Here is a 25,828-nt window from a genome sequence, read left to right on the forward strand (position 1 = left end):
TTTTATAAAGTCGCGATGCGGTGCGGGTCACTCGCCGAGGTTTTATTTTTATATTTTATTTTGTTTTGCTCAGCACGACGACCAACCGCCCCGCCCCAGCCCCTCCGCCCACAAGAGCTCCTGGCACCACCCCCGCGGCTCACCGACCAATCAGAGCGCGCCCTCCCCTCCCCGAGGCTCGGCTCCGCGAGCCGAAGGGAGCCGAAGCCCTTCGGCCGTTTCCGCCAGCGGAGCGCCGACGGTTGGGCTCGGGGCCGAACCACTTCGGCAGTTTCCGGAAGCCCGGAAGGGAGGCGGCCGAGCGCCTTCGGGTGTCTCCGGCAGGGCCGGGGCTGGCGAGGGAGGACGTCCGGGGCTCCCGCCCGGCGGCTCGGGGCCGGCATGCGGCTGCTGTCGCGAGCCCTCCGCGCGGCGCACGGCTGCCGGGCGGCGGGGCTGCCCGCCCGGAGCTACCGAGCAGCGCCCGCCGGGGGCAGCGCGGCGGCGGGGCCGTGCCCGCCGCAGCCACGGCGCGGTCTGAGCGGCCGGCCCTGCTTGGACGGCCTGTTCGCCACCAACGCATTGAGCCGCCTCCTGGAGGCGCGGGCGAGCGGCGAGGCGGGGCCGGAGCTGGCGGCGCGGATCCAGCGGCTGCGCGACAAGGAGCAGGAGCTGCGCGACACGCGGCAGCTGGCGGGGCAAGGTGAGGCCAAGCGAGGGGAGCCCAGCGGCCTGACCCGGCCCGGCCCCGCCTTAGGGGCCGCTGCGGGGGGGGGGGGGGGGAGGAGGCGGGCCGTTGGGCCTCGTGGGCGAGCGGGGGCGATTTGCATAGAACGACGGGTGATTTGCATATCCCGGCGTGATTGGCTGAGCGACCCGCCGGCGGGGCGGGGGGGGCGCCTGGCACCGCCCACCTCCGGCAGCGCCGGCTGCGCGTGCACGAGGAGGGCACGTCCCGGCGCGGGGGCGCGCCCCGGGGTGCGGGATGGGCTCCGCGCTGGCTGCAGGTGGCACCAGCGGAGCTCCCCAGGGGCGGAGTGAGAACTCACCTGTTTTTTTGGTTATACTTTTTTTTTTTTCCCTTTAAACACAGATCTGCACGTGTTCACTTCAGAAGTAATAGAATTTATTACCTATTTGTGCTACCTCCGTAAGCATTCGCCAGATTTGTTAATGCTTAACAAATGTTCAACAGAATCGTTAACTACACTCCGTTACTATGGATGGTGGAGATGACAAACACTGTTGGAAAATAAATCGTATTTCTTATTTTCTTCCATCCCGCAGTGAAAATAGGAAATGCATCCTTTGAACAAACCAATGCTTGACCCAAACCTGTTAGTTTCCATTCCCATGAAATGGAATGAAAGATTTTTTTCTCCTTTCAGAACCTGCTGAAGATGCTGGTGTCATTAAAACCTGATGTAGAAGTTCAGCAAAGTGAAGTGAACATAAGGGTTTAGTCAGTAACTATAAGAAATTCTGTTGCTCATCCTTAAAAATATTTTTATTACTCTTAAATGATTTTAAAGCTTATATTGCTTTTATACGTTTAAATATGCAACTGGTATTAAATAGATTATTTCTTATTATTTACATAATAAATATCTGGTCTGACTGTAATAGACATACAATTCCTTAATTCTTTTCCTCATTTCTGTTGGCTTTAATATCTAGCCCTTGAACAGTCAGTAAAAAAAAATAAAAGTAGATAGTTGCAGGTGATCGAGTTTGCATGTGTGAAGTGTTACGGTTAGCTAGTCAACCGTACATGCCTCTCACCAGCTGTAGGTAAGGCATGCTTGTTATATAAACAACTTACACATGCCTATTTTTTTGCAGTTTCCTTCTTGCAGAGGTGATTTTGGGGAAAAAGTCAGATATTAAACTTGATCTGTAAATTCAAAAAAATATATTTTAAAATTGTGTTAGTGACTAAATACAATTACAGCGATAAAAAGGTGTAGGTTTACAGTGAGAGTGTACCTCCAGTCCTGGCTGAATTCATATAAAAGCTCACCATGCACAAAGAAGAAATGGTTAGCATCTTTCCCTTTCTTCTGCTGCAGTTACATGTCCCTGTGTTCCCCTACCTGCTCTTTAAATACAAGTGCCATTTTCTTATTTTTGGAGTTTATTTTTTTTCTGGGCACACGAGCTGAGTCAGTGCAGATCAGAGGCAGCTTAAGCTGAATTTTTATTTTTCCGTGTGAAGCTTGATCCGGACCAGAGAGGAAAAAAGAAAAAAAAAAAAAGAGAACATTTTAATTTATTGAAACCTTGGTGTAGAAAAACAAGTCTAATTCTAAAGTGTTAGTGTTGATCAGTCAAGTAAGATCTTAAAATTTCAAGTTCCTCTTATTATGTGAGGGTTCTTTCATACCTTTTTTCACCTTAGTGATAGAAGTTTTGCAGCTGCTCTGGAATTACTTGATGGAGATGGAATACTTGAAGTTACTGCTACTGACTGGAGATTTTTACATATGGCGATAGGCTAATAGTCTTTTTAATGAAGAGTGTTAATTGTGTGGCTTTTATGCTTTTTAAATCCTTGACGTTCCTATTGCAGGGAAATACAAAAAGCAATTCCTTAGAATCTCAGAGCAGTGGAGATGGGAAGACCTTTCTGGAGATCATCTAGCCCAACCCGCCTGCCCAGAGCAAGGTCACACACAGCGGGCTGCTCAGGGTCGTATCTGGTCAGGGTTTGGCTGTCTCCAAGGGCAGAGACTCCAGAACTTTTATGCGCAACCTGCTCCAGTGTTTGACCACCTCCACCATATAAAAAGTTTTTCTTGTGTCTAAGTGGAACTACCTGTACTTCAGATGTTCCTGCATCTCCCACTTGAACACTACCAGAAAACTGGTACATACTATTTATCTCCATTACAGATCGTAATATTAATCTAATTTTTAGATAGGTTTACTGTGTTTTTTGTTTGTTTAGTAGAGTAAGTTCTTTGTATGGTTATTTTTCAGAAGTTTTTCTGAGAGTGGCACTGATTTAAGTCTGAGGATTAACCATGCTCAAATATTCCAGATGAAAGTGAAGATTTGCGGAAGCTTGCAGAAAGGGAAATCATTTCCTGTGAAGAAGAGATAGCTGAACTGAAACACCAGGTTAGATTCCCTTTAAAAGTCTCTATTTCTTTGCCATTCTTAAACAAAGCCAAATTGTCATCATTGAAAGAAGATGTATGTGATGAACTTTTCTCTTACTCCCATCCCCACCCTCCTCCACTAACTATAATCCTTGACCAATGTCTATTATCTGCATTTTTCATTTTTCTTAGATGGTATATAGACATATATACTATCTGCAGATGGTATATAGATGGTATATAGGCCTGTAAGTGCCTACTTAAGTCTGAAATTCTTTGAATCAATACATCTTGGTAAGTAGGTGCTATGGGTTGTCTGGTCTGGATGTGCCTTTGTGGGTGTTCAGCTTTTATCTTTTAGAAAAACTGAATTTATATGGTACCCCACACTAGTCTTTTGTAAAAAATAGTTTAATACTATGTAACTGCTGTAGCCCGCTACCTTATGTAGGTTCTACATAGTATCTGTGGTATTTTGTATAAGATATGTAGCTTTATGTAAACAAACTGTTACATATTCCTAATCTTACAGATGAAGTAGAAACTGGTATTCTCATATTTTTTTTATTCCTTTGACAGCAATACAACAATCATCCTATATAAATATATATATATATACACACACACACACTGAAAGGAGTAAGAGAAGGCTGAAGTAGAAAGAAACATTACCTGATGCTAGTAAAAAAGGATGATTGAAAAGCATTCATAAATCATCCAGAATTTTGATCCAGTCTGCAAATTTACTATTTTTATGGGTCAGTAAAACTTCTTTTAAATACATAAAAATGATGCAGCAGAATTACTGTTGAAGGAATGCACTCCAGAGCATCCATACCTTCTTAGTTCTGAAGTGGATGTTGGGTTAAAAGGGAATTTGGTGGGAAGGGAAATGCTTAGTTGTCTTGCAAGAACAGTTGTGTATCCTATGGTGTCCAAACAGTGCAGTGTTTCTAATTTATGAAAGCTTCTAATGTATGAAAAGTTCTTTGAAGCTTTGTGGGTCTCGAAAGAAATCTTTTGTTACTGCAAACAGACACAGGGAGCCTTTCTGCAATGCAGCATCCTCCCCTCCCTCTTCCTGACTGTATTAGTGCAAGGGATGTCAAAAAGCACTGAGAGGCCAGCCCTCTGGAGAATCTGTGAGTTAACACAGGAGAATGCAGAGTAGATCAATTACAGACTTGCATGGCATTTTATACAATCTCAGTGCTGGATTGAAGTGCCAGAGGGAAATCTTAGATGGGTGTTTTTGCATTCACAGATAGTATTGCTTTTGATTCCTTCAGAAGAAACAGACAACAGTGATCTTGTCATGGAAGTAACCGCTGGAGTTGGAGGACAGGAAGCCATGCTGTTCACGTCAGAGATATTCGATATGTATCAACGATATGCTGCCTATAAAAAGTGGAAATTCGAAACGTTAGAATACTTTCCCAGTGAAATAGGTCAGTAACAATAAAAAAAGTGTGTAACTTTTTAATTTAAGTTGAAATGTTTATTCCTAGGCCATTTGAATTTCCTAAGTGCAGGAAACTGAATTGTGTAACTTGTTTTCAGAAGCAGAGGTAGAATGTCAGGGTATAATTTTCCTCAGCTTCTGTATTTGAGAGTAAAATTACATTTGAGAAGTACTGCTGAAATATGAAGGGAAAAAATGTCATTCAGTAGTTTCAAAAACATATAAATAAAACTAAGTGTTTGGAGGAAGGAAATGCAGAAAGTCAAGTAGATGTGTTTTAGCTTTATATTAATTTTACAAATACAGGTTACATATTTCTTGTGTTTATAGATCAGTTTAGAGGCAGGCTGAAAGTCTGTTTATTATTTCTTGGCAGAGAAGCAAACAGTATAATTAAAACTAGTCTTGGTGTTTAATCCAAAACATCTTGATTTTTTTTGAAATGTCAACTTAGGGTTTATATAAGGAAATGGGATGTTTGGATAAAGCTTGTGAGCTAGTATAACAGCTAATGAATCTGCAAAGTGGAGGAACTGTTGAGACAGCGGAGAGCTAAGACATCTAATTATTTAAGAAGGCATTTGAGTAAAATTTCACAAGTAGTCAAATTTAGCAGCTTAATGATGCTTGTGAAAAGATATTTTTCTCCGTTCTCTCATTTACTGTCTCTGTGCCTGTCTAAGCAATCCTACCTCCATTAAGTCCTCTTCTGATGTGCTTTCCCTTAAACTGGCAAAGACTGTGTTTCCTCAGACTAGATTTGTCTTTTGCCTAGTTTGAGTTGAGTCAAATTCTCAGCTAGCATAAAATAAGGAACAATGCATTTGAATGAAAGGAAATGGAAAACTGGTTCTTTTGGTGATGAGCTGTTAAGTTGGTCATCTCAGGTAGCAGTGTGTTTACAGAGATGGGATTGATAGGTTTACGTAACAAACAGAGGCAGTGATGTTTATTTATTAGTTGTAGCTTAATCCAGCTGGTGTGTAAGGTTGTATTACAGAAATCAGGCTTCTGTCTCTGTGCTGCTGCTGACACTTCTGCACTGGCACTTTCATCTGTGCAGAAAGTCTCATTACCAAGTTAATTCAATGCACAAGTAGCACACAAAAACCCAATTAATTTTCAGGTGATCCAACACAGGAGAAAAGGAAAAATGCTTATGGGGAGAATGGAAGCAGAAATGTGTGTCTGCGAGTGGTGGCAGTGAGAAATCAAGACCTTTCTGTCCAGCAGCAAGAGATTTGGTCAGCTCAACCTAACTGTGAAACAGCAGTCTGAAACATGGAGAAGTGCCCAAGTGATGACAGGGATTAGTGGGTTTTTTGTTGTTGTTGTTTTGTGGTTTTTTTTTTGTTTTTTTTTTGACTGACAAATTGCTAGCCACAGTTCTCAGAAGGCCAGATCTGCTGACTCTGTGTTAACAGATCTGCAAGCTTGCTGTCATACCTGCTGCGGTGAGTAAAGCTAGCACATTCTGGTAACCTGCATCGTGCTGTGGGTATGATTGGTAGGTGGATACTTACGCAGTTTACAATTTGTAGCTCAGATTGGCTGTGAAACTTTAACTGTGTTTGTACTTTCATCAGCATCCTTTTCTTCTTTTTTTATAACGGTGGACAGTTAATTCATAGTTTTAATTATGCTTTTGTTCTTAACTGTTCTGTTGAATAGGTGTCAATAGAAAGTAATGGGTAAAATGAAAAGTAATCCTTTAAAAATTGGATTTCATTGGAAAAAAAATGAAGAAAACAGTTTGCTTGTGAAACTTTGAAGATGGGAGAAGCCAGGATGTCACAGTATGCAACCTGTAAAAAGAACTCATCTCTTTTCAGTCAACAGTTAATTGCAGAAGTACTTTTAGCAAACTTTGAGAAACATATTGCATCTTCCAACTCTTCTGTTCACAGAGTCCAAAATGTGTCATAAGTAGTATTTTCAACTACTTTGAACCTTTTCTGTTCTTTTCATGTAGAAATTCACAAAAAATAAATATCCATGACTCTCCTAATTGAACTTCTCGTGTCAGTGAGCTACTTTGCTCTTCTAATGAGGGTCTTTCCGTGCCTTAAGACCTTTCTTGCTTAAGTACAGTTTTTGATTCACTGTTAATGTAGTGAATAGGTTACAAAAATTGGACTGAGTGGAGGAATATAGTCAGACATCATAAACTGGGAACTTGAAAGTCTAGCCACAGGCTTCATTTTGTTGTCTGTACTCATACTTCCAAAGAGGAAGGCCCATATCTTCACCTGTCAGATAATGCTGATATAATCTGTTACGGGATTTCACTTGCATTTCTGAGTTCTTAAAATCATTAACAATTCAATTTTTAAAAATGTTATTTTGGTAAATATGTTCAAATGGGAACTCTTGTTTTAGAGTTCTAAGTAACTTACTTCAAATTCAAGCTCATGAACATGAACTCAGTTTTTCTGTTTCAGAATCTCCTAGAGTGGCTACTGTTAATTCAGTTAATATCCAATCTTGAATTTCATGAGACTTGAATTCAGTATTTTCTATTATCTAGACATGTTATTATTAATACATTTTCGTATGGTCAAGAGTCCGTTTGCACAGTTCAGGTGATGGGAGGGGCAAGAAGTTGTTGCATGTTACAGCACAGCTCAGTGCTGAAAGAGGAAAGTTCTGTTTATCCCCGTTTATCCCTAGGCAAACACTTCACCAGCAGCTCAGTCAGTTCAACCTTCTGAGCTGACAGAAATCTATTAACTTTCTTTTAAAATCAAGTTGAATCAATGTGGTGCAGGTTAGGTGAGTGTAAGTGCTATGGGGAAAAGGGATAGGCCTTCTCATGATGACTAGGGGACCGGAACATCTCTCTTATGAGGAAAGGCTGAAACAGTTGGCCATGTTTAGCCTGGAAAAGAGAAGGCTGAGAAGGGGATCTTATCAATGTATGCAAATATCTTAAAGGAGGGTGTCAAGGTGATGGGGCCAGACTGTTTTTGGTCGTTCCCGGTGATAGGATGAGAAGCAATGGGCACAAACACAGGAGATTCCAGCTGAATATGAGAAAACGCTTCTTTATTGTGAGGGTGACAGAGCACTAGAACAGGTTGTCCAGAGAGGTTGTGGAGTCTCCTTGTCGAAACCTGCCTGGGCGTGATCCTGTGCAGTGTGCTCTAGTTGACTCTGCTTGAGCAGAAGGTTGGACCTGATGATCTCCAGGGTTCCCTTCCAACCTCAGCTATTCTGTGATTCTTCATATTGTATGCCAAGAAGAGGATTTAAGGACAAAAAGAGATCTGTCCTTTCCAGTGAAGCAAAACTTGGATCTGGTGAACGCCAGCAGCCATATACAACCTTCAGAGCAGTTTCGTAGCTTTAACAGGGGCAGTCCCACTTCCATGTTCCTTCTATCTCAGCCCTCGCAGTTTTGAGACCACAGTGCTAATTGGATCGATCTGCTGATCCGGCATGAAAGCTACCTATTGTTACAGGGTAGTTTGGTCAGGTCTGACTCAACTAACACTCCTGTGATTGCAAGAGGAAGGGAGCTGTGCTCGACTACCCTTTCGGTGAAAGCTCAGATCTTAGATACTGAACCCACACCATCAGAGACATTCTTTTTAATGCCTTATACAGTAAATCAGTCATACATAAATCTAATAAATATCTAGCCATTTTTCCTTTTTGAAACTGCTAGTCTTTAATGGATATATATGTATATTTGAACTGTTTTGTCTTGCTGAGGACTTGCCTGTGTGATGAGATTAATATTTAGAAAGGTGGGATGTAAATTTACAGAAAAATAAAGGCAGCCTATCCTTTGTTTGCCTGTGTATGTGCAGTGCATTTTCAGATCTTGCTCATTTGTATGAACACACATCTTTCAAAGCTTGAGGGGCTGGGAATAAGTAGTAAGGTAGAGGCATTGTAGATGGCATTGCCATTACTTTCCCATACAAGTCCTCAGTTTCACTTTGTCCATGCTGTGTTGAGTAAGAACTGAGCTAAGGGTATTTGCTGGTATACCAGTGGGTTGCATCTCATCCGTGCTTAATTCTTACAGACTGCATGAGCAAAAGCAAGGTCCTATGTTAAAACATCAAGTTTCCTCATTTCAGAGAGTTCCAGAATTTGACTGAAGTTTGAAAGTGAGCATATGTAAATATGGTGCATGTTAAGCAAAGCTGCAATTAAGAATTAGGCTGAATCCACTTTTAACTGACATTATTGACCTACCCCCAAGGAATGACACTGTGCAAAATAGCACATTTGAGGTTTAACACATACGTTAAAGCACAAACCCACATGTCATTGTTTATCCGCTGCTGCTTGCTAGTGGCATGTGGAAACATATCAGACTTTGTCTCAGTCTGGTTATAAGGTGACACAAAAAATTGAGGGAGTGCAAACATGCACCCTTCTTCTGTGCACCTCACCTTTTCAGAACAGAAGGGAACACTTTTAGATAGAGGTAAACATAGAGCTAGTAAGGGCTAGCTGTGTTCGACAGGCCTGTGCTGTTTCTGCCACATTGAAGATTTTTGGGTAAATGGTTTGCTGAATTTTCATTGGTTTTGACTGTGTTTCATATTAAAACCTGAGTTTACCATGTGTTGGTAAACAGTTGATTTGAAGCAGTACGACCTAAATAAATGCCTGTCTTTCAAACCAGTTTCTTAGTCTTGTGTTAAGCCCCACGTTGCCACAGGCACACGATCACCTCCACAAACATAAACTCTCCTGAATAAGTCACATATGCAGCTGCAGCTCAAATATACAGGTTGTACCCATGGTAGATGTACCAATCCCAGAACAAGTGAGGGAGAAAAGACAGAACATTAGCTTTTGCAATGAACTGCTTATTACGTAATTAATGCTTGTCAGGAGTGACATAGAACTGTGGACATTCAAGTTATTTTTACTCCTGATGTGGCTTGGTTTCTTCCTCATGTGCGGAAGTTATGTTTTTTTAGTACTTGTTTTTATATATATCGGGGGAAGTATGTTTTGATGCTAGCACTGCAGTCAACCTCTGTGAATTATTTAAGGCGTTATTTTAGGTTATATATAAGATTGTTTTACAGTAAAGAATTATTTTGTTCATTGGAGTACTGTTCGCATAATCAGGATTTCACAGTACCTGTTAGAATGCACCTTTCTCCTTTAAACTGAAGACTTTGAACAGGTATTCTTATTAAATTGTGTGCTTTAAGGTCGTATTTATTGTAAACATGATGGATTTATCTTACAGAATTACTAGTAGCTGATGGTTATAAATTGGGCTGCATACGTTGAACAATGCGTTTGATTCTAAAGTGGTACAGATTTGTACAACTGGGAGCAAAATTTTAGAAGTCACAAGGACAAAAATGAGGTGAAAGAGAAAGGAAGAGGCCATGCAGGCTATTTTCCACAAACCTGACTGTAAAAGGAAATAATTTTTAGTAAAGTTATGAGGGAATGGTACATCTCTGTAGAACAAAAACATTTGCAAACCTCAGTAGTGGTGTAAAACCTGGCCTGCGTTCTGGCCAATGACTTTGTTCTGTGCTGTTACAGCATTATCAGATTCTTTGTTGTCTTCATCTTCCTTTTTTTATAAAGCTGTTATTTTGTCCCTGTGGTAGATTTCCTTAGTCTAGAGAGAGCCTAAAATGGTGTTTCTGAGAAGCATGTGTGGGCCTCTCATTTTCATTGACTGTGGTTTCATGTTGAAAGACTTCAACAGCAGTACTCTTCCAAGGTCTTTTGTTTCTAATAATTCCCTTTGCACATCGTTCCCTGTTCTGAGAATGGGATCTGAGAACTGATCTGGATTAAAAAATAAAGCAGGTTTCAAAGAAAAAATGAAAAAAATACATTCATTTGTAGTGCCATCAGTTCTTTAATCCTTCAAAAAGTTTTACTAGCAAAATTAAAGGGATTGCACACTGTCAAACAAAAAGGAGACAGAATGCCATCAGCTGGTATTGCAACAAACTTGTCTTGAAGCCATGATTATATTGGGTCTTACTTCCAAGTTCCAACTCTGATGGTTAGGTGCTAGCTTTCAGTACACTGTTGTCAAATGTTTTACTGGATATATGGGTAAGGGGGACAGGAGCTAGAGTTCTGCTCGTTCTGGAAGATTAAAAGAGTAAAATGAAATGAAAGAGCAAGGATGGGATGTGGGTAGGATGCATGAAAAAATGGGGGAAGAAGAAAGAGTAACATCAGTCATCACTAAATTAAAGACTTTGGGTATTATTATTTTTTTTCCAGTGAATGGTGAGGTTCTCAAATACCAGTCAAAAGAATTTGATGTAGTTTCTGAAGGTAGCTTTGCGTGCATGATTCAACCTTTATATGTATATAGAAAATAAAATGGACTTTGTAAAAAGAACTTGAGAGGCCTTTACTTGACATTTTGTGTGAGTATATACGGCTTTAGAGTTTTCTTACATTTTGGGTATAATTCTGCCTAAGCATTTAAATGGTAAAGTAATAATTTTAAGAAACAAAGAAACAACTTAATAAATTTTAAGAAATAATAAATCAACAATGATGCTAAATAGAAAGTCTGAAATACAAAAGCATAGAATGAACAGTTTTTCTTAGTTTTACAACTGTTTTTCTTTTTTATTTAAGGTGGCCTAAGACGTGCGGTTGCCAGTATAGCAGGTATTGAGGCTTACAAGTACATGAAATTTGAAGGAGGAGTGCATCGCGTACAGCGCGTGCCAAAGACAGAAAAACAAGGGCGCATTCACACCAGCACAATGACTGTTGCAATATTACCCCAACCCAGTGAGGTAATGCTTTTTTAGTATAACAGACGTTACCGTAAGCAATGCCATGTTGCTGATACCTACATCTTTTCTGTCAGTCTTACTATTCTCTCTTAATGCCTGGGGTTTTTTTGAATCTTAAAATTTTACATCGTATTTTTTTGTTTGTCTAGGGAAATAATTTCTGTTTTTTCCTCAAAGTCTTAATCTCAAAAAACTTACTGGCAGTTTACTTCACAATAACTTGAAAATTTGCTGTAACTGTGCCTTGCATGTTCAGTGGAAAATTTGACACAGTTGCAAAGGACTGAATTAGTTTAGAGAGCTCAAAGAGGTTTGTTTTAGCACTTTCTCTTCCACAATTTTATAGTATCCTCACTTTTCCCTTCCAAAATGTATGGGTGACAATTTTTTCTTACCGTATTTGCTTGGCTAAAGACAACAAGCTAAGAATTAAAACTTTGTTTGGATCTTTGTTTCATGTTGACCTAGCAAACTGTCAAAAGATGTTATTCCCTCCTGTTCTCCCTAAGTTGTCTCGTTACTTCCTCACACAGATCACCCCATTCCATAACCAGAAAAATCAGTGTGTTCTGTTTTATCTGAAACCCATCTAGTCAAGTTCAAATATTGATTAACTTGTCTGGGAGAGGGTACAGAGCTTTCAGAAGAGGGGGAAGATTAATGCTAAGGGATGGTTGTATCTTAAACTCCTATGTCTGATTTCCCAGCATTTAGTAAGTGGATCTGAGCTACCACTCATAAACCAGAAAAAAAGGTTTGATCTTGCCTGAGTGTGACTTATAAAATAAACCAACTATGCGTATTTGACATCTTTTTCCTCTTATGACAGATGAAGCTGAAAATTAATCCGAAAGATCTGCGAATAGAAACAAAGAGAGCTAGTGGAGCTGGAGGGCAGCATGTCAATACCACAGATAGTGCTGTACGGATAGTTCATATTCCAACAGGTGCTTCACTTTTTCCTTACCATAAGATTTACGTTGTAAAACTACTATCATAATTTCCTTTGAAACGACAGTTTCAAACATGGCTAACAGTAGAGCAGAGTTTTTGTAAAGGCTTTATGTGTGCAAAAATATCCCTAATATTGTGTTTAAAAAAAAGGGGGGGGGGTAAAAAAAAAAAAAGTCTTGCGCCTACTCGTTTGTAATAGTGAAAGCTTTAGTAGGTAACTATCCATTTTGCCATTAAGCATGACACTCTTGAAGTATTCAAATCAATTTCTATGAAAAAAGTTATATTTAAGCTTTCAACTAATGAAAAAAGACACAGAAAAACAAATGTTAAAATCTGATGATTTGCCTTTTCTTGACTATTCTCTGAAAGAGAGGTTGGCTCTTTATTAAAACATTGGTTTAAGTATCACCTATTGCATTATGATGCCAGCTTCCATTTGTCTTTTGGCTCCTTTCCAATAGATTACAGACATAATTAGGAAGTCCACCCCCAGGGCTCAGGTTAGGGAATGTAAGAGGACGGATAAGATACGCCCTCAACGACTACCTGATTTTAGCTATCATATCTTTTTTTATTGCCGTTTCTAAGCTTTTTACTTCCTTTTGAGCAATCCACAACAGCTGCCTTGACTTTCATTGCTTTTTAACTTTTCCTCTTCTCTACCACAAACATTAGTCAAGTTTTACAGCCTCAGGGTAATCCTGAGCGTGCTTATCTTCACATATCCAGATTTTTGCCACCCATTTCTTCATATTTATTGAAGACACAAATCCATTCTACACTTGTTGCATCACCTCAGTAAAGTAGAAGGTAAATAGTGGAGATGGTAGAATTCCGTTTAAGATACGGTGACAAAAAGTTACTTCAGATTACAAGAGTTTTGTATTGTCTCCATGTTTGGGGAAAAAAAAAAAGACCTTAGTTTTTGCTGGTGGCAGTTATTAGTTTTTGTTATATAAATCTTAAAATATATTGCTTTTTTGTGATTATACAATAGAGATGGTTCATAAGGTTTTTTGTATTTCACCTTATTTCCTGAACTTTTCTTGTTCCATCTTTTGAATCTTTGTTCTTCTTGATCTCTCTTCCTTTACAAACGTTCTTTTCCTTCTTCTGTGTCTCTCATCCTAATTTTGTTTACAAGCCTTCATTTTGACCCCAAAAGTTGTTTTTAAACAACTCTTTCATATATCATATATAAATAATCTTACCAGAGTTACTTAAAATAAATCCAAATAAAAACTTAGATAGTACTGTCTTCTTCCTATATTTCTTCTCCCGACTGTTTTGTTAGGCTGTTCACTTCGTGTTTTAAGTCAAATTGTATATATATTTTGATGAGGAAAACCACACTTTTTAAATTTCATTTTAAGAATACTGTGCCCACTTTGGTCTGCTTTGTATACTCACTGCCTAGTGTATATTACTGCTATTTAAATCCTAAATTTTCTGGAACTGTGGCCAAAAACTACAGGTATTAAAGGAATCTTCTGTAAGTCAGATCACATTATTTCATGTCTACCTGTTCAAATCAAATTTCTTGTCATCTGGTTTAAAGTTTGCACTCTTCCAAAATGTATCATTAGACACTAATGAGCCTGGACTTTTACATTCCTAGTCCAAAATAGGTGTTGGAAGAAAAAAAAAATGATTATTTTAATTTTTAACATAATAAAAATATTAAGAAAGGGTTTTGACATTTCTAGCGTGTGTTACAGTTAAGTGTTAAATCTCATATTTTTGGCAGGGGTCACGTCTGAATGTCAGCAAGAAAGATCTCAAATTAGAAACAAAGAGAAGGCTATGCAAATGCTTTGTGCTAAATTATACAACATTAAACTGGAAGAAGAAACCAAAAAGAGAAATAGTGTTCGAAAGATTCAAGTAAGTTTCACTTTATAAAGATAGAATTCTATATGTGCATATGTTTTGGGATGTTTTATGCTATGCTCAGCCACAAATCGTAAATGGAACAATAGAGGAACAGGAGTCCATTAAGGACTTATATGAGGGGGGAAAAAAGAAATTTACGTTCTTGTTCAGCGATAAAGGTTGTGCGTTAGCCAGACTTAACGTTTCAGTGGTATGTAAATTCTAGAGACTTAGTGAAACAAACTGGATTAGAGTGTGAAGAACTAGAATAGTATTAGAAAAAAATATAGTAAAATAGGTCTTTTACATGTTTAAGTGTAATTAGTGTGACTACTGAACTAGTCTAAGTACTATATATTTGTATTAAATATTTATGGGAGGAGAAGAAAGCTTTTCCTTTAAATGTTTAATCAACATTTCATCCTTTTTCTAAGAAGACTTTTAATCAGTTTTATAAACTGATTCTCCTTGTTTGATAGATTGGGACTAAAGGAAGATCAGAGAAGATCAGAACATACAACTTTCCACAGGACCGGATTACTGACCACAGAATAAGCAGATCAGTGCATCATATTGAGAGTTTCATGTTAGGGGAAGAAATGCTAGATGAAATGATACAAACTCTGAGGGAATACGCTGATTATGAATCTTTGATGGAAATTATTTCAGAAAATGAAAAATGAACCTTTCTCTTTGACAAGCCATTTCAACAGATGTAGATGCTCGTCTGCCAAAAGAACTTTTTGGAGTACCATCCAGAGAATAGAACTGCTTTTCAGATCATGAAGGACACCACATCTTGTTTCCTCATGACTGATAAACAGTTTTCTTACTTGCTGAGTAAAAGACTTTATTTATTGCTGCAGCAGTACAATTAAGTAAATTTGACTGGTCCAGAAGTAACTGCAGTTTTTAACTTTCTCCGCTGAGAAGATGTTGATACACCACTCCCAAAAGGTATGCATTAAAAACAAGCTATTTCTAGTTCCAGATTTCATTTAAACAGTAGTTTGAACATTGATACAGTGTCAAGTAGCTTACTTGAAATAACAAAAAATCCCTTTTTGTTTGAGTGACAGGAAGAAAGTGATAACTAAATGAAAACAATACTAATCTGAAGACTTGTTAATGGCTTAAAAGTGACACAGGAGAGGGAATTCTTCAAAGTGTATCTCTTTACGTGTTCATGGCCTGTTGGCCCTTATTAATCAAGCACAAAGAATTGTTTAAGAATATTGTTCCTTGTTCCACAAGAGCTCTGGAAGCAAAATGACAAGATGTGTGGAATCTTTTTTGAAAAGAATGGTTCTGTTCTTGAGTCAAAATTGAAAAGAACCAAACAATTTGTAATGTGTATCTTGAAGGCTGGTATGATTTCAATCTCCCCCCCCGTTTCAGGAGTGCAATTTCTCTTTTGTTTTTAACTGGCTCCATTTTTTTTTGATTTTTCTGAAATTTACGTAACATGAGTGGCATCTTATTATTTTGACCTATTCAGTTTAACAACATCTTAAGACATTTGATCTGTGAAAGCAAAATAACACTTTTTCCTTTCTAATCTACTGATAAATGTGCACGTTTATATCTGCGGGTAAATACGTTTTTGCAATCCCAAATATATATATATATATATATATATATAGTAACACAAAACCTCCTGCCTCCATCCCATGTTATCCCATCGTGCATCATGTATGCATGTGTGTATACATGCAGAATATATTTGAACTGTAGGTACCAGTAAATTAGAAATCAGAACCTAAGGAAAGAATGTTACCATGAATACAGATGTTTACTTTGAGAATTCTAATTAAAATTACTGTAAGAAATCAGAGTAGGAACAAAGTAAATGCAGCACTTTGCTACAGATAGCTTACTGAAATGCATTATTGAAGGATGCTAGATAAAATTCAGGAAGGAATGCAAAAACAAAACTGGGTGTTATCAGTTTATCTTCTTTCATTATAAGACTGCAGTTGGAACAAAAGCACATTAAAAAAAATAAGTGATTCTACACTTTTTTTTATTAATACCTTGGTCAGCTTTATTTTCTAGGAAATACTGCACGGTAACGATGATTAAATTCCAAATCTTCAAATTAAAGATGCATACGTTATTTTGGGATGTTGGAGTGCCTGTATGCGTGAGGTGAGGTAAATCTTGAGGCCTTTGTCTAGATTTACTAGAAGATTTACAACTCCAGCTGTTAACCTAAGAAAGTGAAAATATACAATGCGCTTCATGTGTAAAATGTTTAGGTATTGATTGGAGCAGAGTCCTGGACTGAGGTCTTCATTCCTACTAGAGCAGTGCTGCAAACGGAAAACTACGAAGCAATTGTCACACTCTTCCTGACTTAAAGCCAGGATTGATGGAAGGAATTTGAGATTCCTTCTCTCTAGCTTCATAGTTCTGTAAGCAAATAAAGGACATTAAGCTGGTCTAAGCACTGGCCTACTGCATAAAACCCAGGAGTGTTTGGGTCTTTGTCACCTCAAAACCTTCCCTGATGTTCCAGGTGGTGGCCTTGCTGGCCAGATCCTACCACACTCACAGCCTCCCTGTTCTAGTCTGCCTCCTCAACAGCCACGAGCTGCATCATTGCCTTGCGAGTGGCCACCCTTGGATCTGTGTGAGAAAAGCCAGACATCTTGTGGTCCTGGCAGGAGGCTGGCAGAGGTGTCTGAAAATGGATGTGGAACTGACAGTGTTGTACGAGGTGGACTTCCATACCCCCTGTCACACCTCCTTGGTCTGCCATGGCAGGCTTTGCACCACAAAGGCTGGAAGTCTCTTTTTGGCCCTGTATTCATTTTAATGCAAGACTCGTTTGTAGTCTCGGTGCAAGTGCAGCCTTCCTGAGCTGTGAGAGGATATTTTCAGGGTGGTAGGATCCCTTCCCTTACAGCCTGTTCTCCGTCTGCCGCCAGCTAGCAATGTTCATCATACTTTAGAGGAAACGCAGGCATTTCATTTCATTTCACCCACGTGCTAGCAGCAGCCTGTCAGCCAGGGGGAGGCAGGGAGATGTCAGCCCCGCCACCAGGCGCAATTCCCGGGGGGCGAGTGCACACTCGGTGCGTGCAGAGCCGAAGCGAACGCCCCAAACGCGTCCCTTTGAAAATGACCGTGGCTGCAGGAGGGCAGCATCGGGGAGCCTGATGCTCCCCGGGAGCGCAGAAGCCGCTCGCTCTTTGTGACCGCCGGGGAGGGAGCGGTGCTGCGGGGCCGAGCGGGAGGCAGTGCGGGCAGGACCGGAGCCGGGAGGCGCTCTCCTGCCTCTCCCTCCTCATCCCGCCGCCGGGCGCTCTGCGGGGGGCGAGCCCGTGCGGGGCCGGTGGGTGCGGGTGGGTGCGGGTGGCGGTGCCCGCGCCGTGCCGGGTGCCGGGCGGGAGCCGGGCGGGAGCCGCGGCCCGGGCGGGAGATGCCCTCAGCCCCGCCCCCGGCGCGCGCGGCACCGCGCCGCCACTCGGCTCGCTCCTCGCCTGCCAAGGAGGGAAAAATGGCAGCAGGGCCGGCGCCGCCCGCCGCGGCCCGGATTGGCCCCCGCCTCCTGCCGGCCTTCCCCATTGGCCGCGTCGGCAGGGCCGCCGGCCCCCGATTGGCCGGCGCGGTTTTGGATACCAAATTCAAAGTTTTTAAAAGTACCCGGCGAGGGCGGCCGCGCACTCACTGCCCGCGGGACGCAGCGGCCGCAGCCCTGCAGGTGAGCGCCCGCCGGGACGCGCCGCGAGGGGCATCCCCGCCGCTGCCGGGGGCTCGGAGCTGCTGCGGGGCTCCGAGGGGTTGCACCGGGGCTGTACGGGGCTCCGGCGGGGCTGGGGGGGGGGGCTGAGGGTCTGGGGGCGCTGGGCGTGCTGCGAGGGGAGGCGGGCAGGGGGACCGCGGCTGGGCATCCCCCCGCGGGGCTGGATGGCGGCCGCCGGAGCCGAGCCGCATGCGGGGCACTGCTCGCCCCACGCCGGGCCGGCAAGCGCTGATCCCGCCGGCGGGCAGCGGGCGGGCGGGGAGGGGCCGCGCCGCACCGCGCTGCACCGCACCGTGCTGTCTCTCTCCCGCGGGGCCGCGCCGCCGGAGGGGGGCATCCAGCCCTGCCCACCCCGCCGCCACCATTTTGGGGGGAAACCCGCCGCCAACGGGACCCCTGACGGCCCTGAGGGGGCTGCGGCAGAGCCCGCCCGGAGGGGGTCGGGGCCGGTTTGGGAGCCCCCGGGGCTGGGCCGAGGAGGCACCATCGGCCGCACCGCGGTGGGGAGGGGGCTCCGGGGGGCTCCGCTGCCACCCGCCTCGCTCCGGGTGTACAAAGCCGTGGGCGCTTTCCGTCCTCTCTTCCCCCTCTTCCCCCAAACGTGGGCACGAAGAAGCGGGTATTTCCCTGGAGCATCATGAAACGCTTCCAGTTCTCCCCTACTTTGCCCCACGCCACTGGGAGTGCTAAAATCCCCTCCCCAAAATACCTGCTCAGACTGGGGGGGTTATTTTTCGTGCCGATTGCGGAGCATATTGGCAATAATCCCCCATTAGGGCTAAGGCGGCAGCGATGGCTTCCCTCTCCCCTCCAGCCCTCGCCCATCCCCCGCGGTGGCGAATATAGATAGCACCACGCTCGGGGGGAGGGGAGCGGAGCAGGGCAAGAAGGGCTCCATTTCCTTATAGCAGCGACCAGTCCCCATGCCTTCGCCTCGCACCCGCTTAAAATCCTGCTCGTAAGCAAGACCCCCGCTTCACCTTGACCATTGTCTAAGGCTCCTTGCACTCCCCTGTAACTCACCCGGGCCTGTTAGCGCACACGTTTTTCCTGTGCCACCCACCCTCCTCCCCTTTAAAAATGCCAGGAACCTGCCCTGCACCAGTAGCATTGCTTCTGGCCATGCACACAGACCGTTCAGGCAGCTCCGGCCTGGCTCTGCCCCTTGCCTGGGCACTCTGCTGTCACTCAGTGAAGGCCTTTGGACTCCCTCCCACCAGTGTCCCTTGCATGGACTGCAAATGTCCTCATCATATCATTGCATCTAGGGCAGGAAGTGGAGGCACTGGTGTGTCTGAAACCAATCTGTACTAGTGGAATGGTGGCAATGTAAATCATCCACTCACTTTGCTCATCCCAGCTATATGCAGCATCAAGGTCAAATCCTGAGAAGAGAAGATCTCAGGTAGATCTAACGCGTGGCTGATCCAATCCTTAGTTCCACTGGTTTTATGTGTTTAGCCACTAGAGGCGTCATTAGATAATAGATTAAAATTCCTACTTTCAGAAGGAAGGCATGATCACTTCTTTGAAACAAAACCAGTTTGTGCTGCAGTTTATACTATGTTGTAATAATTTCCTTACTGTCACTTGCAGGATACAAATAAGGCAATGAAATCAAATATTAGCCACTCTTTCAAAACGAAATGCGATTTTGGTTGTACGTCTCTTCGCACTGGGTTCGTGCCATCAAAGACTGCTGGAAAAACAAGACTGGAAGAGTCCTGCCCCTCGAATTATGAGGAAGGTTTGTATAAAAGCTGTGCTGAAGAGCATCAGAAAATACTCCTTAGTGAATCATATCCTGCAGCCCCCAGAAATCTAGATCTTGAAGATGAAGGAAGGCCTGTACGTAACAAAGAAAACAAACAAATAAACCAAAGATTTGATGAAGGGATCTATGAAGTGGAGGCACTGGAAAATAGTAAACTTAACGAGGACAGTGGTTATTCCTCTATGTTAAGTAATCAATTCAATGATGCAGTAGAACATGAAGATAGTATACCCTTGGCTGGAAATCTCTGTGGCACACCAGAGCATTGTCTCGTGAAGAACCAAGACCAAGTACAGTTTTCAAAGAAGACTTTGTTGCCAGTAATCCATTATGAAAAAATGATTTGCTCAACTTTGAAAAAAAGTGGTAAAAGAAATCTCAAATCTTGGACTGCTGTAGACAGAATTGTTTTTAGGGGAAAGTCTGAATTTCACAACCTAATTGGAAAGAAAATGGGGTTAGATGGAATAGACATTCTTGCTGAACTCTTCCAAAAGAACCTGAAGCATATATTAGCAAACATCTTAAGGCATCTCAGTGACATGGACTTAATAAAGTAAGTATTTTGATCTTCAGGTATTTCATGGTGAAAGCAAACTACCTAATCAGATGGCCTAATGTTTTAGATACGTGATTTGTGACATTTTCTTAGGGGTTAGTATTATGTATTAATATACTAAAACAAGAACTGTTGATGTAATCCATAATATTTGTGGGCAATGTGTCTTTTCCCTAGAAAGTAAAGGCAATAATTGTGAACATTTCCCATTTCTGTATGAAAGAAAAAAAATGCATAAATAGTTATTCCCACTGCTAAATAACAAGTTTTCCGGCTTTCTTAAAAAGATAACTGACATGTTTGTATTGTCATTACAGTTTTGCCAAAATCAGCACAACGTGGAAGAATATTCTGCAAGAAGATATATGGGCTTTCCAAATGTATAGTAAAGCTGTGGAAAACCTTTCTGTAAGTTTCTGCACTCGTAGGATATTTTAAGCCTAAACCAGCTGTGTCTCTTCCCAGCCTCGCAGAAGAGATTCTTAGGTTGGGAAGAGTTAGTCACTGAGTGTCTGAGTTTGTCCTGTTAGGATGCCTTATCTCAACTGTTGCTAGTCAATTCATGATAGTTCCATAAACTGACTTTGAAGCCCAAGGAAGGTTGGCTGAGAAGATTATCCTACGTGATACAGATGTTCTTAAGAGCTTCCCCATGTCCTGTTTAAAGAGGAAGAAAGGACAGTGTCAGTTCCAGTGCTGCCCACTAAGCAAACCCTAGATCCTCTCAGCAGAGGCTTGCTTACTTCAGCATCCCCACTCATCCAGAAGGGAGAGAGACTCAAAGATACTAAGTGGTTGACTGTGAGACTCAGATTTTTTGCATATACTTTCTATCAACAGTCTCTGAAGTCCAACATGTTGACTACAGACATCCGAAAAGCTTTTTGCTCTGTGAGCTACTGCTAATGCTTATTCACTGTGTGAAACAATAAATACAAGATCCAGCCACACTGGTGTTTTCACTTTACCAAGGCAGGACTCTTTCAGAACGTTAGGAGTACTTTTGTTCTTTGAGAGAGGGGAAGACAATGAAGCAAAGCTTGGCATCTGTCACAGAATGAGGTAGTTAATTAATTTGAGTTTTCGCTAGTACTTCATGATACTAGGTAGTTGTAATGAAAACAATGGATGCCACCGATGTAAAAATTTATGCCATAAAGTTTGATTTTCACCTTGCATTGTATCACTTTTTTAACCTGAAATGCAAACATAGGAAATCAGTGGAGGGGAGGGTGAAGTTTACTTTCTAGAAATAAAATGTACAAGCATTCCTATTCTCTGTAAGGATTTAGAAATACTGCTTTGTGCTTTAAAACATTGCAGTGTGGACATTCTGCTTAAATAATTAATGACGTGTTATTATGAAGTTAAATTGTATTAAGTAATATAAAATGGTTGCAAATGGTGGTCAGAAATAGGGGTCAATTTTATTTGTTTCTAACAGTAATGACTGAGAAAGCTAAGGTAAAATTGTTAGCATACTACCTGCTGTGACACTTTATTATTGGAAACCTAGCCAGAGGAGGGATCACAAAAATAAGTTCTTGATTTCTGCTAAACAAAAAGTCACTTTGTATCCTATAAACTGTTGCCAGATAAGTCTCTTCTCAAATTTTATTCTTGTTTTCTCTTTGTTAGGATGGTACTAAGACATCAGAACATGCTGCAACAAGGGAGTACGTTCTCTGCCGGGCAGCTTTAGCTTCAGTTCAGAAAGCAACCCCGTCAAACAGCCTAAGTAAAAAAGGCAGCAGATCCAAAGCATCTAAGAATCACAGTAGGCTCATGGAGTTTTCAGAGGTAACTGGTGGATTTCATTCATCTTTAATTTCTCACACGTTGTCTGGCACACCATCAGCTTGTAAAGTGTATTTCTAAAAGTAGTATCTTCAATTTGAAGTGCTTGTAACTCTTTAAGTATAGCTGCCAGCTTTTGCTTATTGAGTATTTTAACACAGTGGTAGAAACAAAGTGGAGAACATATACTGTGAAGTTGTGCATCTTTTTTCTCTGAGTGTCTAGGTACCATCAAAATAGCTTAGCGCTTTTTTTTGCTTAAATTTTGGCTTTCATCAGACATGAAAACTTTAAGTCATTTCCTTTTACTTCCTGTGGACTTATGATGAATCACGTGTTTTCCAGTTATACAGTCCCACAAAAACTGTCAATTTGCTTCAACACCAATAGGCAATTTCTTTTTTAAAAAAAAAAAAACTAAGAAAGTAGTTCTTATTTTTGAAAAATGAAACATCAATAATTCTCGTGTTCATTCTGTGCTTCTTTTTGAACTAATTATCTGACACTGAAATTACCTTTTTAATTACACATTTGTAGTGTGTCCTGTATTTGGAGTTTTGATTAAGACACTTGGTCAACAACTGCTAACAGATTTCCCTTCACCTTACTATTTTTTATAAATCAGACAAGATATAATGGCATTGAAAAGTATGATCAAAGTGCTCTAATACTAATATACAGCACTTAGTAGCATTAGAAACCTGAAAGTACAACTGTACACTAAAGCCATCTACATTTATTTTGCCTTGATAAGGAGATATATATGTTTATACACACTGATTATAAAAGCATTTTGTTTTTAACAATTGAGTGACATAAGCTCTAATATACATGTTGAGCTATTTTGAATGGAGGATCTATTTTTGTGTCAAAAACGAATTCTTTGGATAAATGTAGGAATTGTTTCCATTTGATGTCTCAAACTGAGTACCCCACAGCTGAGATATCTGGACTCAATTGTTCTCTTTGCAAATGTTGTTAATTCAGTAGAATTCAGATTGCTTTATTTTTTAAAGCTGACTAAATCACCATCTTTGGATGAGATTTGAAGGATTCAGAAGTTTGATATTGGCTATTTTTCTTATTGGTTTGCATTTAGTCTGACTGTCCTTTAAACGTAAGAATTATAAATTACTTATCTCTAATCCAGTCCAAAGTAACTGAAAACCGATAACTTCTGTTCAATCTCCATCAGAACTTGATACAACCATAACTAGACTAAATTTGTAGTTTCTAGAGTGAGAGAAGTTATAATTTGTTTTGTGGCACATGGTTAATACCAGAGGATGTTTGCAATGTGTTTACCCTCCACTTACGACTTTCTTTGTATACTTTTTTCTGATAGGCTGCCAAGACTTTGAAAAACACCGAAAGCCTTAAAGTCTGCCATCGCTGTGGCTCACCTGCAAAGTATGACTCCTATCTGCAAAGAGCAACATGCAATCGTGAAGGCTGTGGCTTTGACTTCTGCACAAGGTGTATGTGTTGCTACCACAGCTCCAGTGACTGTGTGAGCGGCAAGCCAATAAAATCGAACTCTAAGATAGGGCCACTTCCCGGGACTAAGAAAAGCAAGCAAAATCTGCGGCGATTGTGATCCATCCTGATACACTTTGTCAGATGTGCCATAAAAGATTTCTAGGATGTAAATTTTTCCACAAAGAAAACAAAGCCTAAAGATGCATTTGCATTCTGCCATTATTCTATATTTAAAAAAAAAAAGTTAATTTTATAATTCCGTTTAGTCATTCTCAAATTCCTAGGAATTGCCACAAATAACCATTTTAAAATGTCTTACTAATTTCCAAGTTTTAAAAAAAAAATACAGGACATGGATTCTAGTAACATTTTAAATATTGTCTTGACAATTTTTGTCTGCCATGTTCCAGTCTCCAAAAACTTCACCACAAAAATATTGAACAAAAAGCTTTTGGCAAGTAATCAAGTAATCTTCTTGGCAATTCTTAGATGCCAACAGGAAAAAAGCTAAGCTGTGTTTTATTTAAATGTTTACTTTTGGTGTTCCAAAAGTCTTTTAAAAGCATTGATAATGAAAATGTCAAGAGAGGTGAATGAAGTCCCCTTTAAAATAAAATTGTGTGAGACTCTAGATTTTATTGTCTTGTTTAAGATTTTGCCTTAATTTTAAAATGTGAATGTTTGTAATGCCATTTTCTCTGATGGTTTATTTGAATCTTAAATTTTGTTGTTCTTCCTTCATTCTTCACTCATTCAGGAACTACATTTTTTCCCAGAACTGTGATTCCTAGCTTTTTCTCTTCCTAAGCTTTTCCTAGCTTTTTCCTAGCTTTTTCCTAAGCTTTTCCTAGCTTTTTTTTCTTTAAAAAAAGAAAGTACTGTATCTTGGCAATACTGCTAAAAAAAAACTGCCAATATTTTCCAAATTATAATATACATTTTTAATATCTGTATATATTTGTAAATACTTTAAATATTTTTTTGTTTGTCTTGTAAATGTGAAAATAAATTACTGTTTTCAACAATCTGGTTAGTAACTCTGAACTTCCTGTTTGTTGTCATAACAGATAACTTTATATACTCATTTCTCATCTTTGCTGGTAGTGCTGCTTAAAATTTCTGAGATTTACAATGGCCAAATCTCCTGGGTTTGTGTAAAACCTTCGGAATCCATTCTCATGTTGTGTTTCTGCAGCTCACCTAATGTGTGTTAGTGTAACTGCTTGTAGTTTCTGTTCTAACACATTGTAGCAGACGTTGCATTGACTGAATTTATGATGCTGTTGTAGAACTAGTTTGCTGCTGGTAAACTCATACTTGCTATTCCACAGCAAAAGAAAAAGGCAATCTTTCAAGAAAAGCCCTAATTATTTATTTATTTTTTTGGAAACAACTGTTATATGGTGTTTTTTTATTGTTTTTCAGGTAGCATTTAGACAACTGACTGGGAAGGCAGCACAGTCTATTTGTCCTACTTGAACTTCTGGGATAGGAGTTATCAAATACTGCAGGGCAACATCTTCTGCACTTTAATTTTTCTTTTGTGACAACAGTGGTAGAAACAGGCAGAATCTCTAATTTCTGCATTTACATGGTAGACTGAATCACCTAATCTAAATCTGAGACTTAAAATAAAAGGCTGACAGTTACACCAAGAACTTTCATTACATAAAACGTCCCTTAGTTGACCTAGAATGAAAACAGAAGTCTTCCATTCCATTATATCTCGTTCTAGTAATCAGGCCGTGACAGTTTTACTAGCTGGTCCTGTAGCATAGGCCAAAAGAAGAATCGTGCTTTTATTGGAGGGAACACTCCTCAAACAGCAGGTATCAGTCTACAGTTTTGTTTGACATGGGGGATAGGCAATTGTCAGTGACTTGATGCTTATGTAACCACAAAGACTGTTGGAAGGCTAAAGGCCTAGCGCCGATAGGTACGAAATAGTGTGAGCAAAAGTTTGTTACCAAATATTCCTCTGTCTACTGAAATTCCTGTGTCCTGAATAGCACAGACAATTCAATGTGACCTGGACAGAATTCCCTTTTTTCTGTAGCTTTTGAGAAAGTCATCACCGGTGTCTACACTTAGACTGGTGTTGCACAATATAATACACCTTTAATTAAATGTGATTTAACTATCCTCTTTAATATCTTCATTGATGAGTTAGATGAGGGAATTGAGTGCACCCTCAGTAAGTTTGCAGATGACACCAAGTAGTGGGTAAGTGTCAGTCTGCTGGAGGGCAGGAAGGCCCTGCCGAAGGACCTGGACAGGGTGGATGAATGGGCAGAGGCCAGTGGGATGAGGTTCGATACGGCTAAGTGCCAGGCCCTGCA

General features: G+C 40.9%; 2 protein-coding genes across 5 annotated transcripts; both read left to right on the top strand.

The window, feature by feature from the left end:
- Positions 1–16,599, top strand: MTRF1L (mitochondrial translation release factor 1 like). Of its 4 annotated transcripts, XR_014581944.1 has the most exons (8): positions 1–682; positions 3,020–3,099; positions 4,345–4,528; positions 11,140–11,303; positions 12,133–12,250; positions 14,008–14,144; positions 14,612–15,089; positions 16,175–16,599. XR_014581944.1 is itself a non-coding variant. In XM_083829957.1 (7 exons), the coding sequence occupies exons 1-7, from the start codon at positions 16–18 to the stop codon at positions 14,813–14,815; spliced, it is 1,554 nt and encodes a 517-aa protein (XP_083686083.1). In that variant the 5' UTR covers positions 1–15; the 3' UTR covers positions 14,816–16,599. The 4 variants fall into 4 exon arrangements, 3 of the variants coding, with proteins under 3 accessions (XP_083686083.1, XP_083686085.1, XP_083686084.1); XM_083829957.1 differs by having other exon boundaries at positions 14,612–16,599; XM_083829959.1 differs by having other exon boundaries at positions 645–682; positions 4,370–4,528; positions 14,612–16,599.
- A 942-nt stretch (positions 16,600–17,541) lies between these two features.
- Positions 17,542–24,513, top strand: FBXO5 (F-box protein 5). Its single transcript, XM_083829960.1, has 5 exons — positions 17,542–17,838; positions 19,477–20,210; positions 20,531–20,621; positions 21,852–22,013; positions 23,356–24,513. Exons 1-5 carry the CDS (start codon positions 17,557–17,559, stop codon positions 23,605–23,607), a joined length of 1,521 nt encoding a protein of 506 aa, XP_083686086.1. The 5' UTR covers positions 17,542–17,556; the 3' UTR covers positions 23,608–24,513.
- The last annotated feature ends 1,315 nt before the right edge of the window (positions 24,514–25,828 follow it).

This window comes from Anser anser (genome assembly GCF_964211835.1).
Source record: "Anser anser genome assembly, chromosome: 3".
NCBI classification, from domain to species: domain Eukaryota; kingdom Metazoa; phylum Chordata; class Aves; order Anseriformes; family Anatidae; genus Anser; species Anser anser.